The sequence below is a fragment of the Cervus canadensis genome, chromosome 22 (genome assembly GCF_019320065.1).
Source record: "Cervus canadensis isolate Bull #8, Minnesota chromosome 22, ASM1932006v1, whole genome shotgun sequence".
Lineage (NCBI taxonomy): Eukaryota > Metazoa > Chordata > Mammalia > Artiodactyla > Cervidae > Cervus > Cervus canadensis.
This window is the reverse complement of record NC_057407.1, coordinates 47851174-47874159: the sequence shown is the minus strand read 5'-3', so window position 1 is coordinate 47874159 and position 22986 is coordinate 47851174. Positions and strand designations below refer to the sequence as shown.

The 22986-nt window shown below is 45.3% G+C and overlaps 1 protein-coding gene and 1 pseudogene across 6 annotated transcripts in view; both read left to right on the top strand.

Annotated features, from left to right (window-relative positions):
* CTDSPL (CTD small phosphatase like) overlaps positions 1-22986 on the top strand; it is a 119924-nt gene that overhangs the window by 73179 nt on the left and 23759 nt on the right. For all 6 annotated transcript variants that reach the window (XM_043442301.1, XM_043442300.1, XM_043442297.1 and 3 more), the window contains 2 exons: positions 15832-15986; positions 21099-21131. In XM_043442301.1, the coding sequence (XP_043298236.1) occupies positions 15832-15986; positions 21099-21131 (188 nt within the window). The remainder of the gene's footprint in view (positions 1-15831; positions 15987-21098; positions 21132-22986) is intronic.
* LOC122424986 lies at positions 15997-21088 on the top strand (annotated as a pseudogene).

Below are 22986 nucleotides of genomic sequence, written 5' to 3'. Positions count from 1 at the left end.
CTTATGCATTGCTTTTGTGTCCAACAAGTTTGCTGAATTCATTTATTAATTCTAATAGTTCTTTTGTGGAATCCTTAGAGTTTTCTATTATACTATAAAATCATGTCGTCTATGAGTTGAGATATATTCTTCCTTTCTGATTTGGATGCCTTCTGATCCCTTTTTCTTACTCAGTTGCTCCCACTTCCAGTACTGTATTGAATAGAAATGGTAAGAGTAGTCATCTTTGCCTGGTCCACGTCTTAGAGGAAGAGCTGCTGTTGTTTACCTTTAGTATGATGTCAACTGTGAGATATTTTATATAGCCTTTATTATGTTAAAGTATTTTTCTTTTAATCCTAGTTTTTAAGTTATTTTTATCATGATTCAGTGTTGAATTTTGTCAAAGGTCTTTTCTGCATCTGCTGATGATACTGTGATCTTTATCTTTCACTCTGTTATGGTGGGTCACATTGATTCGCTTTTGTGTGTTGAACCATCCTTGCATCCCAAGGACACATCTCACTTGGTCATGGCATGTGATTCTTTCAATGTGCTATTAAATTTGGTTTGCTAGTATTTTGTTGAGGATTTTTACATCTATATTCATCAGGGCTGTTGGCCTGAGGTTTTTTCTTGTGGTGTCTTTGTCTGGCTTTGGTAGTAGGATAATGCTGGCCTCATAAAATGAGTTTGAAGTATTATTGTCCTTCTGTTTACCTTTCTGAAAAAGTTTGAAAAGGATTGGCATTAATAATTTCTTAAATGTTTGGTAGAATTCTCCAGTGTAGCCATCTGGCCTTGGGATTTTCTTTATTGAAAGATTTTTAATAACTGATTCAGTCTCCTTATTCGTTATTGGATTGTTCATATTTCCTGTTTCTTCTTAACTCATTCTTGGTAGGTTGTATGTTTCTAGGAGTCTGTCTCTTTCTTCTAGATTTCCAACTGGTTGGCATATAATTGTTTATTTTTTAGTTTGTTTTATTCTTGGCTGTGCTGGGTCTTCATTGCTGTGCATGAGCGTTCTATAGTTGCAGCAAGCAGGGGCTGCTCTTTGCTGTGGTGTGTGAGCTTCTCACTGAGGTGAGGCTCTCGGCTCACCGGCTTCAGCGGTTGCAGAGCGTGGGCTCGGTAGTTGTGACACATGGGCTCAGCCGCTCCGCTGCGTGCAGGACCTCCCCAGACCGAGGAAGGGGCCCCGGCGTTAGCAGGTGGGTTCTTCACCACTGGACCACCAGGGAAGTCTTGGCATGTAATTGTTCATAGTTGTCTCTTATAGTCCTTTTTATTTCTGTGACCTCAATTGTAATGTCTCCTGTTTCATTACAGATTGTACTTATTTGAGTCTTCTCTCTGTTTCTGTTAGTCTAGCTAAACATTTGTCAATTTTGTTGGTCTTATCAAAGAACCAGCTCAGTTTCATTGATTTTTAGAATTGCTTTTCTGGTTCTCTATTTTGTTTATTTCTACTCTTGACTTTGAGCGACTTGAGTTTGAGCGAACTCTGGAAGGTGGTGAAGAACAGGGAAACCTGGTGTGCTGCAGCCATGGGGTTGCAGAGAGTCAGACACGACGGAACATCTGAACAACGGCACTCTAATCTTTATCGTCGCCTTTCTTCTTTTAACTCTGGACTTTGTTTGTTCTTTTTCTAATTTCTTGAAGTGTAAAGTTAGGTTATTTACTTGAGACCTTTCTTCTTTTTTAATGTAGGTATTTACTACTATAAAATTCCATCTTCATACTCCTTTTTCTACATCCCCTAAGTTTGGGTTTGCGGTGTTTTCATTTTTATTTGCCTGAAGATATTTTCTAATTCCTTTTAATTTCTTCTTTGACCTGTTGATCATTCAAGAGTATGTTGTTTAATTTCCACATAAGTGTGAATTTTCCAGTTTTTCTTCTGCTGTTCATTTCCACTTTAGTTCCATTGTGGTAAGAAAAGATACCAGGTATGATTTTAGCCTTCTTAAATTTGTTAAGGCTTGTTTTGTGACTTAATCCATGATCTATCCTAGAGCATGTTTCATGTGCACTTGAGAAGCGTATATGTTGTTCCCTTGCTGGATGGGATGTTCTGAATATGTCTGGTAGGTCCATTTGAAGTAAAGTGTTGTTCAAGCCCTCTGTTCCTTTATTTGTCTTCTCTAGATGTTCTATCCATTGCTGGTGGGTTATTGAAACCTCCTACTGTTACTGTGTTGCTGTCTATTTCTCCCTTAAGTTCTGTCCATTTTTGCATGCTCTGATGTTTCTGCGTGTATATTTATAATTGTTATGTCTTCCTGATGAATTGACCCTTTTACTGTTAGATAATGTTCTTTTTTGCTCTTATGAGAGTTTTTGGCTTAAAGTCTGCTTTGTCTGTATAAGTAAAACTACCCTCCTTTATCTTGGTTACCATTTGCAATGATTATCTTTTTTTTTTCTTTAATAGTCTTTCACTTTCAGCCTATGTGTGTTCTCAAATCTAAAGTGAGTCTCTTGTAGAAAGCATATAGTTGGATCTTATTTTTTTTAATCCACTCAGTCAATCTGTGTCTTTTGATTGGGGAGTTTAATCTGTTTATGTTTATAGTAATTACTGACAGGGAAAGTCTTACATTTTGTATTGTTTTCTGTCAGTCTTGTTACATTTTTGGCCCTCTTTTTCTTTTTTCTAGCTTTCTTCTTTGTGTTTTGTTGGGGTTTTAATAGTGACATGAACTTATTCCTTCTCATTTGTGTGTGTGTGTCTTCCATGGGTGTTTTCTTTGTTGTTGTTGTTAATCCCATAGGTTGTTACCGTGGGACTTTACATAAAACATAGTTATAACTACCTGTTTTTAAGCTAATAGACAAAGCCACTTTTAATCTTGGCACAGTTTTATGACTAAGGTACAACAAATGGATTTTTTTAACTTTTTAATTCTAACCTTCCTTTAATTACTTTAATGGAATTAACTAAAATTAGTGGATGTATATTTTATGAGCCTGATGTGAGTAAATGTAGAACTTGATAAAGTGGTTCAGACATTCATCTGGAAGCATAAAGGATTAGACTGTCCAAGAACTTTTTGAAAAAATAATAAATGAGGACTGGTAGTATTAAATATAAAACAATAAATCTATAGTAGCAAGCTATATATTATTGGCACAAGCAAAGGAGTGGAGTGGGATCAGATGGAATGGGATAGGGTAGAACAGAATCCCCAAATCATTGTCTAAGAATGAATTGTTCAGTAAATATTATTAGTATATTTGACTAGTCTTTTGAGGGGAAGGTAGGTTTGTATAGCCTATTGTATACCAGAATAAACTCTAAACAGATAAAATATTTACTTTAAGCTAAAGAAGAACTAGAAGAAAATGTAAGTGAATAGGCTGAGAAGGAATCAGTTGAAAAATGTTTAGATTTGATTTCCTTAAAACTTCTGCACATATGTAACTGCTGTTTTATTAATTTATTTATTTTAGTTGGAGGCTAATTACTTTACAGTATTGTAGAGGTTTTTGTCATACATTGACATGAATCAGCCATGGGTGTACCTGTGTTCCCCATCCTGAACCCCTCTCCCACCTCCCTCCCCATCCCATCCCTCAGGGTCATCCCAGTGCACCAGCCCTGAGCACCCTGCCTCATGCATCAAACCTGGACTGGCGATCTGTTTCACATATGATAACATACATGTTTCAGTGCTATTCTCTCATATCCCATCCTCTCCTGCTCCCACAGAGTCCAAAAGACTGTTCTTTACATCTGTGTCTCTTTTGCTGTCTCGCATATAGGGCCATCGTGTAACTGCTATTTTTAAAAAGTAGGAGACTGAAAGCAGAGAAAATTTCCAGTGTACAGATTAGTCCAAGGATTATGTCTCTCATATATGGCAAAGAAACCTTTGTAAGTCAAAATATTAAAATAATAGGCAAAAAAAATGTATAAGCAGTTTTCAAAAGAAATAGAAATGACCAAAAGTATACAGAAGATTGTAGAGCTCAGATGGCAGTCCGAGAAATGCAAATTAAAGCAACAGCAGGTTGCCGTTTTCCCCTTTCAGCTTGGCAAAGGCCATTTCAAGTCTCCTGTTTGCACAGCCTACGTGGACGCCCCAGGAGGGCTGGGTGCACAGCAACACCGCCTTTCTAGGTGGCAGAGTGTCCATAGTTATCTAGAGGCTTGACTTTTTTTTTTTTTCAAAGACTTTGGCCTTTGAAAAGCAATTATACTTCTAGGAATTTCTTCTAAGGGGATAAGTCAGATGTGCACATAAAATTATGTACGCCATGCTCCCTGCAATATTATTTTTGATGGTTTAGTTTTTTACTTATTATAATGCATGATACACAGTATGCCATTATTATTTTAATACATGATGCAAAATCCAAAGGATACTAAAGTAATTCTTCCTCCTTTCTGATGTGTTCTATGTTCCTCTCCCATGGGGCAACCAGTTACTTACATTAGTAAATCCTTCTAGAGAGACTCTTTCCATCTATGAGAATATGCACATGCTTGGCTTTTTATTTTGTTAATTTATTTGATTTTGTATTTGAAGGTTGATGGTAGCACACTGTATGTTTCAGTGTACCTTGCTTCTCTTATTTACTGTATCCCAGAATGTGCTCCATTATCAGTAGGCTGTACAGTACGTAGGTGAAGAGCCCAGACCAGTTGGGTTTGAATAAAGCCTAATACTTACTAGCTATGTCATCTTGAGCAAGTTTCTTAACTTCTCTGGGCCTCATCTATAAAATGAATATAATAATAGTCCTTACCTCATAAGATTACTGAAAGGATTGAGTGAGTCAAGATATATATAAAGTGCGTGGAACACCGCCTGGTGCATCTTACATAAGATAAGTGTTAGCTGTTATCACTGCACATGGAACAGTAGCCTTCTCCTTGACAACTGTAACATTGCACATCTGGGATGTATTATATTTTGTCCCACATTGATAAACAACTAGATTGTTCCCAGCATTGCTTTTGCAAACAAACTGCAGCATTTACTATGACACATTTTTGAAGGAAACAACATAAATATCCTGTTAGTTTAATTATGGCAAGTGCACATCCATACAGTGGAATCCAATACAACCAATCAAACTAAGGTTGTAGAAGGATATCTCATGAAATGTAAAAACATTCATATATATTTTTTTAAGTAGAAATAAGCATTGTTAATATTTACTCAGTTTTTTCCACTATACAAATGAGTAGATTATAGAAATTGAGAAGCGATACAAAAGATATAAAGAAAAATTATAATTAACCTAGTCCTAGTATCCAGAGATTGCTGTGCTTGCTTAGAGTGAAGTTGCTCAGGCGTGTCCAACTCCTTGTGACCCCATGGACTGTGGCCCACCAGGCTCTTCTGTCCATGGAATTTTCCAGTCAAGAGTACTGGAATGGGTTGCCATTTCCTTCTCCGCTGGTGAATTTCATATAATCTCTCTGATTTCAGAAAACGTGCACTATTTATTTTATAGGAAGCAGGAGTTGTGACCTTTACTAAACACAGCCGGAAGCTGTGTGTTGGCTTCTTTGGCCTTGTGTAGGTGGCATAGATTGAAACTGCTTGGAGGAGGGAGGCTTGTTGTGGGTAAGAGCACTTCCCAGGAAAGGCGTGCTGCAGGGCTGAGCGCGCTCCCACAGAATCTCAGGAGCTGTTCCTTAATAAATCAGTCATTTTCATTGTTCTGTGTTACCTTTCACACATTCGCTCGTTCAGTAAACATCCATCACGACAGGCCTGTTTTGCACCAACGTATTCCTAGGCTTAGGAACTCAGACATGAACAACATGTGTTCCAGGCAGGTACCTGCTTGGAACCTTCTGGAGCCTGCCTGCCCCAGTTTGTCCAGAAGCGAAAGACAAAGTCACAAGCACTGCATAGTGCAGCGTCTGAGATGCCCTGCCTGACATGGACCACATGTGCCTCCCCACGCGTCCTCATGATGGTCACTTCTTGTGGCTGCACAATGTTCGCTCCAGTTGCCGTGCGCTGATTTAATTAAGCATCCCTGCTCTGCTGGATGCTCAGGCCGCTGGTGTGAGTGCAGCACGGTCTCTGACACATCACTCACCTGCTTTTCATATGGCTTGTTCCAGATAATGGAGTTACCAGCGATGTGTGAGTAAATGGGCCCAGGCCGTCAGAACCTTACCACCATTGACTGTCTGTTTTTATTTTTATCATTTCTGCTCATTTATTAGCTCCACAACTGGGCCTTGTTGTTTAAACATTTCATTGATTTGATTACTGTTAAATGTCAACTTTTGCTTCCTCGAGATAAGTGTGTTATCTGTTTAAATCCTTTGTTCCACTACTGATTTTGGCTTTCAGTGTGAAAAACAGACTCTGTACAGTGATGGTTAAGAGTTCATATTCTAGACCCACACAGACCCAGTGTATCTCCAGCCCTGCGACAGGAGCTGCGTCACGTGGGCATAGGGGCTTGGGGAAGGACTGAGGCCAGGAAAGGCATTCCCAGCCGAGGGGCCTTCCTGGGGAGCTGTCACAGAGTTTGATGGCCTGGAGACATTCAGGGGTCAGTGGCACATCCTCTGTGTCTGGCTTCGTCTAATAGGGCTGCTGGGAGTATTACAGGTTCATTTTGGGCTTTTCAGAGTACGGTGTTTGGAGTGAAGGCAGGCGGTCCAAGGCCTCATATTTAGAGCTTCTCCCTGGAAATAAAACCCAAATCCATCAAGTGCTGGGGAGAGACAGGGAAGCGGGTGGGGAGACCAGGAGCCCTACAGCCAGCTGCTCTGGCTTTGAACCCCAGAACGCTCCCTGCACACTCCTGTGGACTCTGAGCCTTGATTTTCTCATCAGAAAATGGGGTGATGGTATGGGCAACTGCACATCGTGAAGGCCACAGGTGAGCTGTGTCAGGGGCTCTCACAGACAAGGTGCTCAGCTGATGGGGGCTATTAGGAGCCAACTGTGAACGGGGGAAGCGCATCCTCCCATCTCTGGAGGATGAGTTCCTGCCCAGTTCTCAGCCATCAGCCCTTGCTGCGCCCCCCCACCCCTTGATTTCTCACTGCTAGAGGAACCACTGCCAGTTCCAGGCTGCAGTGGGGAAAAGAGCGTCCACAGGTACATTTCTTTCAGAGGGTGGCGGGTGTAATTCCCTGAGCAAATCGATTCTTTGCACATAGAGTCGGGACTGATGGAACATCTCAAAAAGTGACTTAAGTCCTTTTTCTAGGAGCGAGAGATGTTTGAATTCTCAGCAGCCACATCTGCTTTTGAACTCTGCGCGGTCTGCGCCCTGGCCTCTCCCCACCCCCACACCTCCCATTTTATTCCAACAGAGGAAAGTTGTGTTTGTTGACGACTCTCATTCAGGGTGGGAAAGGAATGTAATGTATGCATAGACTGCCCAGAATTTCCTGTTAGACACTCATTCCAAACCACGGCCCTGGGATGCATTCCAGAGATTGCAGCCCAGTTCTGGAAGAGAAGAAACGGTGCATTCATTTAAAAAGCCGACCCTTGAGAGGAACTCCCCCTCTTTCCTTAAAAAAGCGTGTTTAGCTTTTTCCGTGGTAACATGGCTGTAAATCCAGCCGTATGGCCTCTTCAGGGTTGTAATGTGCTCTGACATCCACAGGGGTGGAGAAGCAGCCCTACTTTGGGAAACTCTGGTGTCCAGTTTTGCAGCTCTGATAGCGTTGGTGTCTGCATATTTTTAATGTTCTGCTGTAAATAACGTGATGACACAAATCTACTGTGCAGTACCTTTCTCAGTTCTGCTCGAGACATGAAAGAAACTGGTGCTCAGGGCAGGTTTCGGTGCTTTGACACCTTAGCCGTAGACTTTGTGTGTTAAGTCCGTTTTCTCCTGGAAATTCTGTTACACTGGGTCTTTGGCAGTCTGGACCCCGTGCCAGCATGGAGGCTGGCTTGGCACCATGGAAATGAAAGGTGAACTTTGACCTCTGTAGCTGCCAAGGTGCAGTTTCTCCTCTTGGGGAGACCCTTGAATGATTGTGGATGAATTCACAGGCAGTAGCAAACATTCCCACCCACGTGTCAGCTACTTTCGTCTTGATCCTATAGAGCTGGGGGTGGGGGGGCGACGCTGGGAGTTATAGGTCAGATCAGAGACAAGGATGGTTGGTGGGATGCTCACAGAGGACGGTGTGCAAAGCCCTGATCCTGTGTAGACTCCAGAGATTGCAGTTCTGCAGCCAGGGATTCAGGATGGTTCCTAAGCCTCTCTACGTCTGGAGTCGAAACCAGGTCAGAAGGCAAGAACTGTCAAAGTGCAGTGGTGATGCGGCATGGTGGGCAACTACCACACTAATTAGGAAATGCTGGCTTTGGGGTCTGGGTACAGAAGGGAGCCAGTCAGGTCAGGAAGTAGAGGAAGATGATCAGAAGAAACGTCCTTCTCGGCCTCTTAGGCCCACCTAAGAGGGCCTGTGGGTTCAGTGGTGCCTCTGTCCGTTGGCAGAAACAGTCCTCTCATCCCAGTGATGGACCAAACCCCACCCTCAGCCTCGGTGGACTTTCCCCATGGCATTCCATGATTTTAACTACAACACTTTATTTCTGATCATATTTCATGTAGGTCTTCCTTGAAAAGGCCTGAATTCTAGGGCTTATTTTAAGTGTCGCATGTGGACCTGGTTCTTACTTGTTTACTTTCTAACATTATTATTATTATACAAAGAAACCTTCACTAGATAGGAGGTAGAGTTCTAAAGAGCTTCTTCGTGTTCTAAGTTTAGAATTCACATAACCAAAAACACAATGGGTCTGCCTACATGTTTTCTCCTAAAGCTAGGCTGTTTTTGTGAGGACTGTTGTCTGGGTACAAGCTAACTTCTGTTCATAGTGCAACAGCGCAGTGGGTTTAGACCGAAAGTTTTTGTTGCTGTATCTTAAGGCACTGGTAGACTTTCTGTCGTACACAAACATATCCTGTTTTCACTGCATCCATTCAACAACCCTGAGAGGGTAGGTATACCCATGTTACTGGGTTAGGTCGATGAATTCACACTGACAGACAAAATGCAGGGCTGAGACTTGAACCCGAATGTCCCTCTAAAGCCCATTTTTTTCCCATGTAATTTGTATTTAAAGTCGATTTTTAAATAAGAAGTTCCACTCCAGGTGCTTTACACAGAAAGAGTCCACATCTGTGATTTTTAAATATCCTGGAAATCTTTTATATAGATGGATAGCCTACATTCGTCATAATCTAAAATTTAAACTCAGTAGTTCCAATTATGGAAGTCAAAGCCATGACATGTGTGGTACTAATCTGATCACATCACTCCCTGTGTTCATAGAATCAACCACAGACTCATAGAAACCACAGACTCGTCACCGTGGTTTACAAGGGCCTTGCTGACTTCACCCCCGTCTCATACTCTTCACCACTTCAGTTTCTCAGATTTCATGCTCCTTCTCACTTCAGGGCCTTGACACACTGCTGTTTCCCTACTTCCCTGCCCCCTCCAACAATTTTATGAAGCTGTCAGCCCAGTTCTCAGACTTCTTTCTCCTAAGAAATCACTCCTACCCTCCCTGCCCCAAATCTAGACCATGAGCCCTTCTCTAGGCCCCAGCCACGCCCTGGGCTACCCTACTGTAACAAGACTCGTTCTGTATCAGAATTGCTTATTCCTGTGTCTCTGGGCGTGCATGTCGTGAGGTTAGGACGGTGCCTGTGTGATCGATCACTGTCTCTACATTGCCATGCCTAGGAACCCACATCTTTAGGGGATAATCCTTTCCATTCCAAATAACATAAACCCAATCCATACTGGCTTAAAAGAAAAAGAGAATCTATTCTTTCATATAGCTTAAAATGCCAGAAAGGTCTGGTGCATTGAAGCCAGGTCCTCAGATGATGTTGTCTGAGGTCTGTCCCTCTCCACAGCTCACTTACTTTCTGCCCAGTGTTGGCTTATGTGATCAGGTAGGTGCTTCTCACTTGGTGGCCAAGATGGCCCTGGTAGCTCCAGGCTTACCTCCTGCCAGTTTCGCAAACCAGCAAAGAAAGCAACATCTCCTTCAGTAGCCACAGCATTGAGTCCCTGGGCTAACATTCCTTGGCCCAGCTTGGGTCACATGCCCGTCTCTAAGCCTGTCACATAGCTCTGATTGACTGGGCTGTGGTGACGCCCTGAGAGTTGGTTGAGGGGAGAGTGGTGGAACTTTAACCCCAAGGACAGGTGATGGATCCTGCCAAGCAAAAATGTTGCATTTCTACTACACTCCCTTTCGGCAGCTGGTGCTTTGAAGATACTGGTTCTTGCTGCTGGGCCAGCACTCCGCCCAGAGGGATTGGGGAGGTATTTGGGATGATTCCTGTCTTACCCTGAGGACTGAAGACTCAAAGAAGGCAGCCATCTCTGCTCCCATGCCAGCTGCCCCATCTGTAGGCACTCTCAAAGCCCCTTGTCTGCTGTGCTGGAGGGTGGAAGCGCCCCAGCCCTTGGCGGAGAAAGAGAAGGGTGTGTCTGAGTGGGAAGCAGGGTCTTCATCTCCTCGGCTGCAGTGACATCAAGTCCAGCAGTGCAGAGGGAAGCGTTTGCTCTCCAATGTGTCCCGGAAAAGAGTCCGTGCCTGCTTGTCCTCAGTGTCACACACTCCGCACATGGTCAGAAGGCCCTGGGCCCGTGAGTGAGGCCCATGCGCAACATCTGCAGCTCTTTACAGCCTTTCTCAGGACTTCTCAGAGAAGGATTTCCTGCCCAGGGCTGCTCAGAGAAGTGGAGACGTCTTAGGATCACCCCACCTGGCCCTGCCAGGGATCTCGCAGTCCTACCCTGTGGGAGTCCATTTTCAGGGGCCTGTGTGGAGAAGACAGCTGCTGGGAGTAACCATGAGCACATCTTCCTTAGCAGAAGTTAGAGAGGAAGCAGGGCGGTCCTTCTGACGGACCTGCACGCACGGGGCCAGAGAGAGATGGCAGAATAGAATGGCCCAGGAGGGGCGCCTGCAGGAGAGACTTGTTGGGTCTGTTGGCCTCCTCACCTGGGAGGGTGCTCCTGTTTGATGCGCAGTGAGGGGCAAGGAGCTCCCGGGTGAGAAGAGACGGGCAGGCGCAGAGCCCAGCAGAGGAGAGCTGAGCCAGTGGCTGCTCCGCCACCTCCTCTTCAAAGCACTGTTCTCTTCCTAAGAGAAAGCAGGTGAACAGCCCACAACAGCGTTCATCTGGACACTTCACCCCTCCTTTTCTTCCCTGTTCTTTCCTCATCTCTGCCTCTCCAGTTGAGTAGACTCACTTCTGAGATTTTTCTAGTGTTGCTTTTCTAAATTACAGTGTAAGTGACCAAGATCGGTCATAGTAGGTTGGGCCTCCTAGTTGTCAGGTGCCAGGGAACAAACGTGTACCCACAGAATCCAGCCTGTGATCCAAGGTTTACCTGCAGAACCCCCACTCCTGTATGAAGCAAAAGCTTTTAGGAGACTCATGGTAGTAATAAGAGCTAACATTTATGAAGCGCTTACCCTGTGAGAGGCATCGTTCCAAGTGCTTGGTAAGAACTCGTTTAACTCTCGCAATAAGACTAAGTCATATAACTTGGGTCCCATACATTTGCTGGTCGAGGCAGTACCTGGGAAGCTGACTGCAGAGGCCACACTCGGGACCACCAAACCGTCTCCTCCCTTGTTGGGTTACATCTCCGTGGGCCCTGTCAGTAGTTATTATGAGACTTAGAATTGGCAGCAGTGAGACAAGCTTCACAGCTGTCGTAGTGGTCCAGAGACAGAAGGTGCGGGCCTCAGCTGGGGCATGACAGGGCCAGGGCATTGTTGCGGACAGGTTTAAGAGCTGCTAAGAACATCAAAACCAGTGACTTAATGAGAGGGAGAAGCATAGATGTTTATACCAGGAGGTGGGTGCCCCAGCGGAAGAGGGGACCTGCTGGGTGACGGGCTCCTAGGAGACATCCAGAGATGACATCTGTCCAGCGCGCAGGTGGATAAAGTGGCCTGGAAGTTGGGAGAGAGGAATGGGCTGAAGATGTAGCCTAGACATACACATGTTTATTGGGGAGCTCAGTGGCAGAGGAATAAATCCTTTCCACTGGAACAGGCTTCTTCCAAGAGGTGGGCTTTGAACCAGCCCCTGAAGAACAGGGATGTCCTGAGAAGTGGGGAATGAGGAGAGGAGGAGCGGGAAGTAGGGTGTGAGTGTGATGACGAGTCTGCCTTAAAGAGACCAGAAGTCAGGTGCACTTGTGGGCCTGGAGAGGAGCAGGAAGATGATCAAGGGGAAAGCAACAGAAAGTTTTGGAATGATTTTTGGTGATGTTTGCCTCCTAAATCTGGTAAAACATGGATATCTTTTTGAAATGTTTGAGCCTGATGTTTGAAGTTCCTATCCCTTTATTCCTCCAAAGTATTCTTAAACTCAGTGTAACCGGGAGGTGTGTGTATCACACTGTCTATTTTTCACATCTTACTGTTAACAGTTCTGATACAGACCGTCTGCTGGCCCTGTGGGCCACCATGAGACCTCTCGTGTTGTCAGTAGGGACGTTCAAAGGGGCGAGTGAAGACAGGTGGCGAAAGGCCGAGTCTTGACTAAGCAAAGAGAAGGAGCAGGGCCGCCTTTGTGTCCAGGGACGGTGAGAGGCCAGGTGGGCTGCCGGAGGAGAAAGCCCCCTGCTGGGGCAGACCGCGGACTTGGCGCCTTCTCTTCACACGGGCCTCATCTGGTTTGGTTTGGCGGGCGTGTTCCTTCTGGCGATGTCACAGTCTGGGGGTGAGCGTGGGCCACCACAGCCAGGCCATTTACGTCCTGCAAGGCTTACAGTGCTGCCCTTGCCTGGCTTTCCCTTCAGACCTCCCAGAATGGAAAGCAGAGGAGTATGCCTAAAGGTTTTAAGGTTAGGAGTAGGATGTGGTTTCTCCTCAGCTTTACAAAGTTGCTGGAAGAAAGCTTAACGAGACGATTTTCTTTCTGCATTGTTAGAGTAAAATATAATGACCATCAAGCATTTAGAAAATACAGAAGGAAGAGATGTAAATACTCATATCTGACAATTTCCATTAACATTGATATATATTTTTTGCCAGGCTTTTCTCTGTTGTAATCGCTTTTCATTTGTTTTGCACAATTATGATCAAGTCAGATATACAGGTATCTTGCTTTTTCGACCTAATGTTATAAACATTTTTCCATGGCAATATAGATTTTGATTTCATACATCAGCTGTGAAACCCTTTTAGCAGAGGCTTATGAGTAAATCAAGGGCCTCTGGATTGTAGCCAGTGGAGAGGCGGCCACTGGGGTGGAAGGCAGCAGGGTCAAGAGACCCACCCAGCCCTACCTTGACCTTTTCAAGGAAGTGAGGGTCGCGGGCGGAGTGAGGCTCATACCGGTCCTTAGGAAATCCATCCATTTCCCCTGCTAGCCTGCTTTTGAGAGTACCAGCCCAGCCCAAGAGTGATTAGAAGATTCAAAACCCCCCAGCTTCCAGGTGGTTCCTGCAGGCCCTGACGTTGACCTTATTTAGCAGGAAGATGCCCAGGCCCTCCCGCAGTCCTGGACGTGAGACCATTTGAGCTGCTTCACCTCTTCCTTAAACCAGGGAGCAGAGTGAGCTGCCGTTTCCCCATCGGGGGCAATGGTTTGCCAAGTGACCCAAGCAAATAGTAACCCCGCAGCCCTGTTTGTGGCTGCCAAACAGGCAAGTAATCATATGGTGGAAATTATAAGTAGCTCATGATCTCCAGAGTCAGGCATTTTTTAAATATATAGGTTAGCTTGTTAGTTTGTTAGTTATGGGGAAGATTTATGTGATCCGTTGATGAAAACAGGATCCAGGAAAGTGGGTTTTGCAGAGCTATTTACTACCCGGCCTGGGTGTTAACAGCTCATTGTCTCCAAGACATGAACAAACAGCTTGTTTACTTGCAGAGAAATGTACTGTCGACCAGAGAAGAGACAGTTTTTTCTCCCTCTGACTAAGTTATTTGAGTGAGCCATAAAAACTAAATCACCCATAGTAACAACAGAACAGCTTAAGCAATCATTTATATTAAATATGAGTTTATGGCCATGCTTTTCTCCCCACTTGGCATGTTCCCTCCGTCTTAATCTGACCCGAGCTGTTTCAGGATTGTCTTCGGCGTGGCGCATGGGGAAAGCATGTGCTCTGGAAACAGGCCCACTTGTGTCTGAGTCCTGGCACAAGCCCTTCCTAGCTGCATTTTCTCGGCAAAGAGAAAGGTAGAGGCAGTCCCCTATCTCCTTGGGTATCTGGGAGGATGGTTTGAGATGAGAATTGTGAAGTACTCAACCCAGAGGGCCAGCCCTGGGAAACAGCGGTCCCTGTCACTGCCACCACTGCTATGTGGGAGGTCTCTGTGCGTGGTGAGCCTCGTGGCCTGGTCTGGCCAGGTGTGTGGAGCCTGAAATGAGAAAATAGATGCCCTTTGACATACACCTAAGGGTTCATAAGAAAAAAAAATAGCCAGCTTTTCCGAAGATTCATGGTTCTCCAGTTCATCTTGAGTGAATGAAAATCTCTTCCCCCCCCCCCCCCGCCGGCCACACCTCGTGGCTTGCAGAATCTTAGTTCCCCGACCAGGGATTGAACCCAAGTGCCCGCAGTGAAAGCTCCAAGTCCTGACCCCTGGACCACCAGGGAATTCCCACTGAGGATCTTAAGTTCACACTTCCTAGGCCATTTGCCTAACCCCTGGCTAGAAACCATCCAGGCCTGTCGAGCTGCTGGCAAAACAGCCTTTCTGTCCTTTTTTCAGAATTTCCACCTGAATGCATTTGGTTTTACTGCTGGCAGAAGGGTGCCTGTAGACTTCCAGCAAAGATTTTGTGATCTCTTGAGAGGGTGGGTACTATACAAATCCCTCGGGTGTACAAAGGGGAATCATGGCAGAATCCCTTTGTGGGAGAGGTGGACACCCAGTTATAACAGCACGCGGACTGAACAGTTTCCCGCGGTGGTGATTCTCCCGTCAACCCCAGGCGTGCTCCCTGTGCCGGCAGCCTGTGCTCAGCGCTGCTGACCCACCCAGACGTGGTATGTGGTGGGACTGCATTCCCAGGCACAACGCTCCTGCGCCTCTACGTTGTCAGCGTCCTCCCCGGAGGTGTGTTTCTCGTCAGCGCTAATTTTTGCCTTTTATTTCTGACTTGTGGCAGCTTGTCTTGTGAGCCCTAGATAACAGAAAGGACCCATCCCTCCCTCTGGAGCCTCAGTCCAGTGCAGGCCAGGGACTGAGTGGGTGGCACCGTGTTGCCCTGGGTCTCGTGAAGATGGGTTCTGTCCTGGCCAACCCTCGTGTTCCGTCCCGTCTCTCCTGCAGTGTCTGTTTTAAGCGTGACGGAAGCATCCACCCCTAGGCGCTCTGGGTCCAGGCTCTTATCAACTTCTTGACAAGTGGCAGAGTTTAAGAAGAAAACTGCTTCATGCCCTCACACGCCTTATTTCTTTACCCATGAAGCCAGTCTTTCTGTGGTGAGCAGGGAGCATCCAGGAACCCAGTTTGCAAGTGAGTCTTTCTTCACACTTCACAGACGACTGCTTCTCAGCGACGGTCAGGTCTGATTTGTGCCTGCAAGGATCTGTGTTTTCGAAGTAGAGCTTGTGCGGGGTTGAAGGACTTTATCTGCTGGGCTCAGGATTGCAGACGGCACCTGACCCCAGGGATGGGTCGGCTCATGAGCACACAGCCCCCGCTGGGCCAAGGTCAGGGGAATTCTGTCCAGCCAGCAGGACTGGACTTCATCAGCCACCCGGCCCTCTAGGAGTCACACAGCAGTCTCTCGGAGGGGCGTCCTGGTACCCTTCGTCTTCCGGCCGTGAGTTGGTCTCGGGCACCACAGATCGCGTTTGACGGCACTGTTCACTGTTTCTCTCCCCAGCCTCCCAGTGCAACGTTAGCCTGAAGAAGCAAAGGAGCCGCGGCATCCTCAGCTCCTTCTTCTGCTGCTTCCGTGACTACAATGTGGAGGCCCCGCCAGGCAGCGGCCCCAGCGTGCTTCCGCCGCTGGTGGAGGAGAACGGCGGGCTCCAGAAGGTTAGTACGAATGCTCCACTGCCTCCGCGGGGTCTCTGTCCCATCCCTGACGAACATCCGTAGGAAGACTCTCTGTCTTCTTAAAGATTTGAAATTGCCAAAAAAGTTCATCATTTTGTTACAGGTTATGTCAGTCATTCCCATTTCACAACGAAAGAACATATTTGATGCGATTTAGAAGAGTCACTTCACATTTTTATCACATTCTGTTGTGGGAGGTTGAACGTATGAAATAGAGAGTTAAAGAACCAGGAACAGACAAAGAAATGGAAAGTCCAGAGGAGAAACAGAAACTTGGAAAAAAGCAGATAATAAATATAAGTGGATTTAACTACCTTGTTTAGTCATAAACATTTGTTATATATTCTTTTATACATATCAAATAAAAAATTTTATGTCAGATCATCACAGTAGGTAAAAACAAGTTCTACCCACATGCTGTCTAACAGACATCATATTCAAAACCAAATGATTCAGAACAGTTCAAAGTAAGAGAATGAGCAAAAAAAAATTGCAGAAGTATATAAGCCAAAAGGAAGCAGGGATAACAATAGTAATCTCATGTCACATCAGGAGAAAAACAAATATGTAAATCACACTGGCTCTTAAAATTTTCACTCAGAGGTAACAAGACTCATTTCAGCTTACTTTTTATTGGCCAAAGCAATTCCCATGATTATACTTAACTTCAAAGAGCATGAAAGTATAATCCTACCTTGTGCCCAGAAAGAGAACTGGAATTATTTGGTAAACAGTGCTAATGACTTACAGCAGGTGGCGAATAGTTTCTGACCCAGCATCCAGCATACAGTAATACCAAAAAAAGGTAGAAAATAAAGAGATGGGCAAAGTGTACAAAGCAAATCAAATAAATAGAAAGCAAAAGTGGCAGTGTTAAAATCAGACAAACAGAATTCAAGGCCAAAAGTGTTGAACAAGAGAAAGAGGGACATTTTATGTTACAACATCTAATACATGACGTATATAGTAGCCATAAACCTTTACATACCAATCAACAGCCAGATACATAGTTGAATATCATTTGAGCATGACAAAAAGCTGACTTATAAAAATAAACAGCCAATAACATAGGAAAATCATTGGCAGTTCTGGCTAATATATGTAATAAGAAAATGGAACGATTGATATAAATATGGAAAAGATAGGAAGCCAATTTTATTTGCAGATGGCGTGATTATTTGCGTTGAAAACCTAAAATACTACCAAAAAATGAGAATTCACTAAAAGCTTTTGATATGGTGGCTCTTATTGAGAAATGTGCTGTGTTTCTGAATAGGAAGACTTAAAATTGACATAGAAGAAAAACTATCTAAGAATAGCTGAGAAATTTTTGGAACAATATAATGAAAGATAACTTGCCTTAAGAGATATTAAACCTTACCCTCTGTTAATGTGGAAAAATATATCAGTAGAATTTGTATAATGAAATTTGCCTGTAAACCCTGTCACAGCCCTGTATTCTGTATCTTCCCTCAGTGTTCTTTCCTTAAACTGTCAACTTTTACAGTTTGAAAATCACCGCTGTAGAGAGTCCCTGTTAATGAAGGGGACATAGATTGTACCCTAGGCCTGTAGAGGATTAAAAAAAAAAAAGAGAAGAATTAGCCCAGCTGGGCCAGCACCCTTGAAGTCAGACCTGCCCCGGCCTGGGTCAGGTTGCCGAAGTGACAGACCTCTGCTGGCCCAGTGACAGTGGCCGTGTTTCATGACAAGGTGGAGATTGAGACTTCCAATTTGACAAGGACTCGGGAACGTGTTTCTACTCCTGCCCGTGTGGGGTAATCTCTGCATCATCAAGAAAGGTTTAAAGAACGGGGAAGATGTGGCAACGTGCCCTAGCTGCTCTCTCCTTGTGAAAGTGATTTATGACAAAGATCAGTTCATGTGTGGAGAAACAGTCCCAGCCCCTTCTACCGACAAAGAACTAGTTAAATGCTGAAGAAGACATGTTAGATTCCAAAGCCTGACCTTTGGGAAATGAGCCAAGCTGGAAAAATCAAATGCAAAGTCAATAGCTTCTTCATGGGTACAGTCATTTTGTAGTTTGCGGTGGATGCTTCCCATTAGGTGCCAGGTTCATCTCCAGTTGAAGAAGCAAGTCCCCTGCATGACATACCTGGATTTTGTGCTTAGAACTTTGAATTGGAATTGTTCTTAATTTTCCATCCAAACTTAAGATAATTTCAAATCAGTGCTTTCTTTCCCTCAGTTTTGTTATTTTTATATCTTAATGCCTAATTACTTCATTATCTGACAACATCATCATCTACCTCAAAGTCATTAGGATTATTTAGTTTAGAAAGAGATTTTATTTTTTAGTTGGTTATAAAGATTATGAAAATCAGCCCTTTCTTGTAATAAAAAAAAAGAGAGAGAGAGGAGTCTGCTGTCATAGTAAAAGTTGTGTGTAATGAATACCTGCCTAGATCAATGGCTTAAGCAGGTGGTGTTGAAGAACCTTCACCCTGGAAGGTTTCCTGGAACCCTTAGCTGTATCTACCAGGAAATAAAGGTCTTTAAAGGCACCTCCTGCAGCAGAGCTGGACTTACCTGGACCTAGTGTTCGTTCATGGAAATGTCCTTCGGTTAACACTTGTCAGAGTGGCTTTTTAAAGCATTAACCATGAGTAGTGCATCATTTGCATAATCCCTAACCCTGCAGTCTGGGAGACCAGACCCTGTAGAAAGAGCCCATGTCAAAGTGGGGCACCTCTGCCCTTTGCACTTGTCTATCAGGGCACTGGAACGTAAAACCCAGGGTCAGTAGATGTGGAAGCCAGTTGCAGGCCTGTCTCTACCACTGCCTCCCAGGCTCTCTCTGCCTCTTTGAGCTCAGCCTGCTGGAGAAGGAGAGAAGGATGTGGCTAGAACGATTCCATGCATCGTGTGTATTTACTATGTCCTAGAGGAAAGCTTCTGAGCAGTGGCCTGGTGTGACAGCCATTGCGACTGTCCAATTACAGCCTGAACGGAAGACCAGTTGCCCCAAAATGAAAGTATGAAAGTGTCTGCAGCCCCTGACCAGAGGCGAGGAGGACTTGGCACTCTGAAGACTCCAATGGCAGAGACCATGGAGGACTGCTGAGGGTGAGGCCAGAGTGAATGCCATTGCTAGATGCTTACTCATCCATGCATGCCCCATGTTCACACATACACACGTAAACCTCTAGGGTCATTTTCAAACCCAGATACCTGTCTGAGGTAGCAGCTTTGGTTGTGGTCTATTTCATCAAGCCCTTCCAAAGGAACCATTTAGTGGTGTTACCTCTCACCTCACTGACGCGTTCACTTAGTCTAAAGATGCACTTGTGTCTGGGGGCCGTTTGCCATCTCCCCACTAGCACTTTGGTTCTCCACTGGAGACAACTGTTTCCCCTAGCGAACATTTGACAGTGTCTGGTGACATCGTGGGGCTTCCCTGGTGGGTCAGCGGTGAAGAATCCACCTGCCAGTTCAGGAGATAGCAGGTTCGATCCCTGAGTCAGGAAGCTGTCCAAGAGGAGGAAATGGCAACCCACTCCAGTATTCTTGCCTGGAGAATCCCCATGGGCACAGGAGCCTGGTGGGCAACCATCCGTGTGATCACAAAGCATCGGACGCAACTTCAAGACTGAGCGCGCGCACACACACACACACACGTGTGCTTAGAGACATTTCTGTTGACGCTCCAGGGTTTCTACTGGCTTCTAGTGCCTGGAGGCCAGGGATACTGCTGAGCACCCTACGGACCACAGGACAGCCCCGCAGCAGAGTCCTCAGGCCCCGAATGTCGGTAGTGCAGGCTTGAGAGGGTCCTCAGTGACCCAGTGGGCTTGTGAGCCTCTGGTTAAAATCTGTCCCACCAATCTCCAGATGTTAGGAACAATAGTATTGAAAAGCTTCTGAAATGCACTTCTCTGCATAAGTTCTTGAAAACTGAGATTTGATTTGTTTGCGCTGTTATGTTGGGGAATAGTACACCTCTGCCTTTAATGATGACAGTCAGTTGAGAGTCCTTAAGACAAGCCCCCAGTGTCCTGAGGAAGGAAAGCGCCATCAAGAGTATGTCAGGAGGAAACGAGAGCTACTGTCACACTGCAGAGGTGATGACGAGGGGCTGGAGATAATCCAGAAGTTGCTAAATGGTTCTTAGAGCAGAGATCAGAAAGGTACCAGCCACCTGCCACTGTGTCAGTCAGGTTTGACTTCTTCTCATGAGACCCCTGTCCCCAGGGACCCCGCTGAATAAAGAAGGATACACTTTCACAAATCCTTCCATGTGGAAGATCGTGAACCATGCACCTCCTTATCAGGGACCATGATGCTGTGACTCACTGCCTCCCATCCCATCAGCTGAAAAAGAAGAAACACAGAAGCTGGAAATTCTCAGTGGAGATAAATTTGCTTTTGTATTAGCTTTTCTCAGTGATGCTAACATGACGTGTTTCCATGGACCAGGTTTGGAGTGACTGGCATTCTGGGGATAAGGAATTGTTGAGGCCCTTTCTTGGGGCCTGAATTTTCTGAACACTCCCCACCAATACAGGTTCAGTTCCCTTTCATGGGAAAGCTCTCCCTTGCCTATGTCCTTGGAGGGTATTCCTTGCCCCTTGCCTGTCCCGTCTGCCCAGTCCTCCCCTAGAAGAGGGCCAGAAGTGGCCAGGGGGTCCTCAGAATCTGGTTACTGTCTCCATTTCCCTGTATATCATATTGACTTGAGGCTTTAGTCTTTGGAGAAAAACTTACTTGAAGAAGAAACAAGCCAGCTGTGAGATTCATGGATCAAAGTAAAATATGGGTTTTCCTTTTTCCTTTTCAATTAAGGATTAAATTCCTGGGAGTAAAGGAGGCGCTATTTAAATAAACACGGTGACTTATGAGCCTCAGGAACCTGGCCTGGTTTGTCAGGGGAAGGAGTGGCTGGGAGGCAGAGTGGAGCCCAGTAACTGAGGACTGTTCTTGGGTTCCTGCTGCTCATTAAATCCCACCAAGGTACAGAGGCCAGGAGGTCATATGGCTGCAGTCCTCAAGAGTGCTTTGAAGTTTCTTTTGAGAATATGATCTATTTCTCTTTAAACCTGACAATGATTTTGTTTTTTTCTTTCTCCTTAGGGTGACCAGAGGCAGATCATTCCCATACCAAGTGTACGTATATTTATCCAGTTTTAACACTCATAGAATCTTGTAGCTTTGGGCCTACTAATATAAAATACTTTTTTAAATATTTGGCTTATATTGAGCTTTTTAATTGTGGTATAAAGAGCTCTGTTGTGTTTGAGGGCGGGGGGAAAGTGAAGCTACATTTTAAACTGTGAGCAGGGAGTTCTGAGAACTTTCTCAAGAACAGCAAAGCAACCAGCATCTATTAACCAAACTCTGACCTTTCTCTCTGAGAAGGACCTCCTGAATAAGTTTAAGGCAGCACTTCCTCCTCCCCCCTCCCCATGGACTGGGAGACCATACTTTTGTCCCAAAGAGGTTTTTTGCAACAGGTTCTGTCTCAGTGGTACCAGGTTCGCATACGCCCCCTCCTAGAGGGGAGCAGGCCATTTCTGATTGTTCAGGTGTCAATAGCTTGGCCATGGCTCCATCAGAAAAATCAGCCCAATCATATTCAGAGACCTTGCAGGACCACCCCCGACCCATCCCCTGATCCCGCCCTGACTCTCCCAGGCTGGCTGTACCGCAGCTCTGCCGCAGCTGGGCATGCCCTTGAGCCACCAAGTTCTGTCCTGGAGTTCAGGAGACAGACCGGAGTCTGACCCCAGCACAGGCCGGTCCTCAGACAGCTGCTGTTCCCACCTCTCGTCCTCTTCCTTCTGCGCTGACAGCCGAGCCAGGTAGCCTGAGGCCAGTCAGCAGGAAGCATTGATCTTCGGCCAGTGATCAACTCCCAGAAGAAACCTGCAGTTGAGGTGCCACTATCAAACAAGATCTTTCAAACAGTCTGTCCTTAGAGAAGGACTTAGGTGTGTTTTTTTTCCAGATGTCCTGAAATTGGTATTCTAATCCATAATCTGATTCAGATTGTCTGATTGAAGTCTGTTCATCTGTCTTTCCTTGGGCTTTTTAACATGTTTTCTGGGAGCATCCAAGAGACACCGATCTTACATTGAAAGAAAGGATGGATTTCATTAGTACAAATTGACTCCAAATTTGGTAGTGGATATCACTTAGGAATTTTTTTCCCTGAACTTTAACTCTGCATTGATTTGCAAGTTGCGTGAGTTTGTGGAGTGATTGTGACTTTGCCAGCGTGCCTAGGGTTTAGGCTTTGTTGAGCACTGACTTGGATCAAAAAGATGGATCAATCAGCACAACTTCTAGTCCAGTGTTTGAGTAGGGTACCCAGTGGGATTGCTACCAGGGGTCTCTTTGTAATCTTTATAACAGAGTAGTTTTGTGTATTTTTCCTGCAAGCATGTCTACATTCAACAGGTGACAACAGGTGGCATCTCTCCCCCTACCTCTGGTACTCTGATAACTCTGGGTTTTTTCCAGAGTTAATTCACGGCTATCTATAAAGTTAAGTGCTGAATCAAAGTATTTGTCAGGGCAAACACTCTACTGAGACAAATGACCCTTTCTCCACAAATCTCTTTCTAGAATCCCAGAATGAAATAGCCAAGAGGGAAAAAGACGTCTTTTGTAATTTAGCTCAGTGTTAGGTCAGTAAACTGCACACTGTTCCCTACATGTGAGACACTGGGTCAGGCTTTAAGACTCTGAAATACCTTGCAGGAAAACAAAGTAACTCACATCTTTGAATGATCACCTCCAGAAAAGCAGGCCCACTGATGGACACCACGTGTGCCCCACTGGCTGTTCAGCAGGCAGGACCGAACCCAAGCCCATCTGGAGGCCAGCTTTGCCAAAGGATTCGCGCCTTGGGGTCCCCTGCGAAATCGGCGCCTACCTGTCAAGGTTGCAGGTCACATAAACAGTAACACTGCCCTGTGGTCCAGAAAGGGCAGTGGTTAGTACTGAGAGCCCCGAGAGC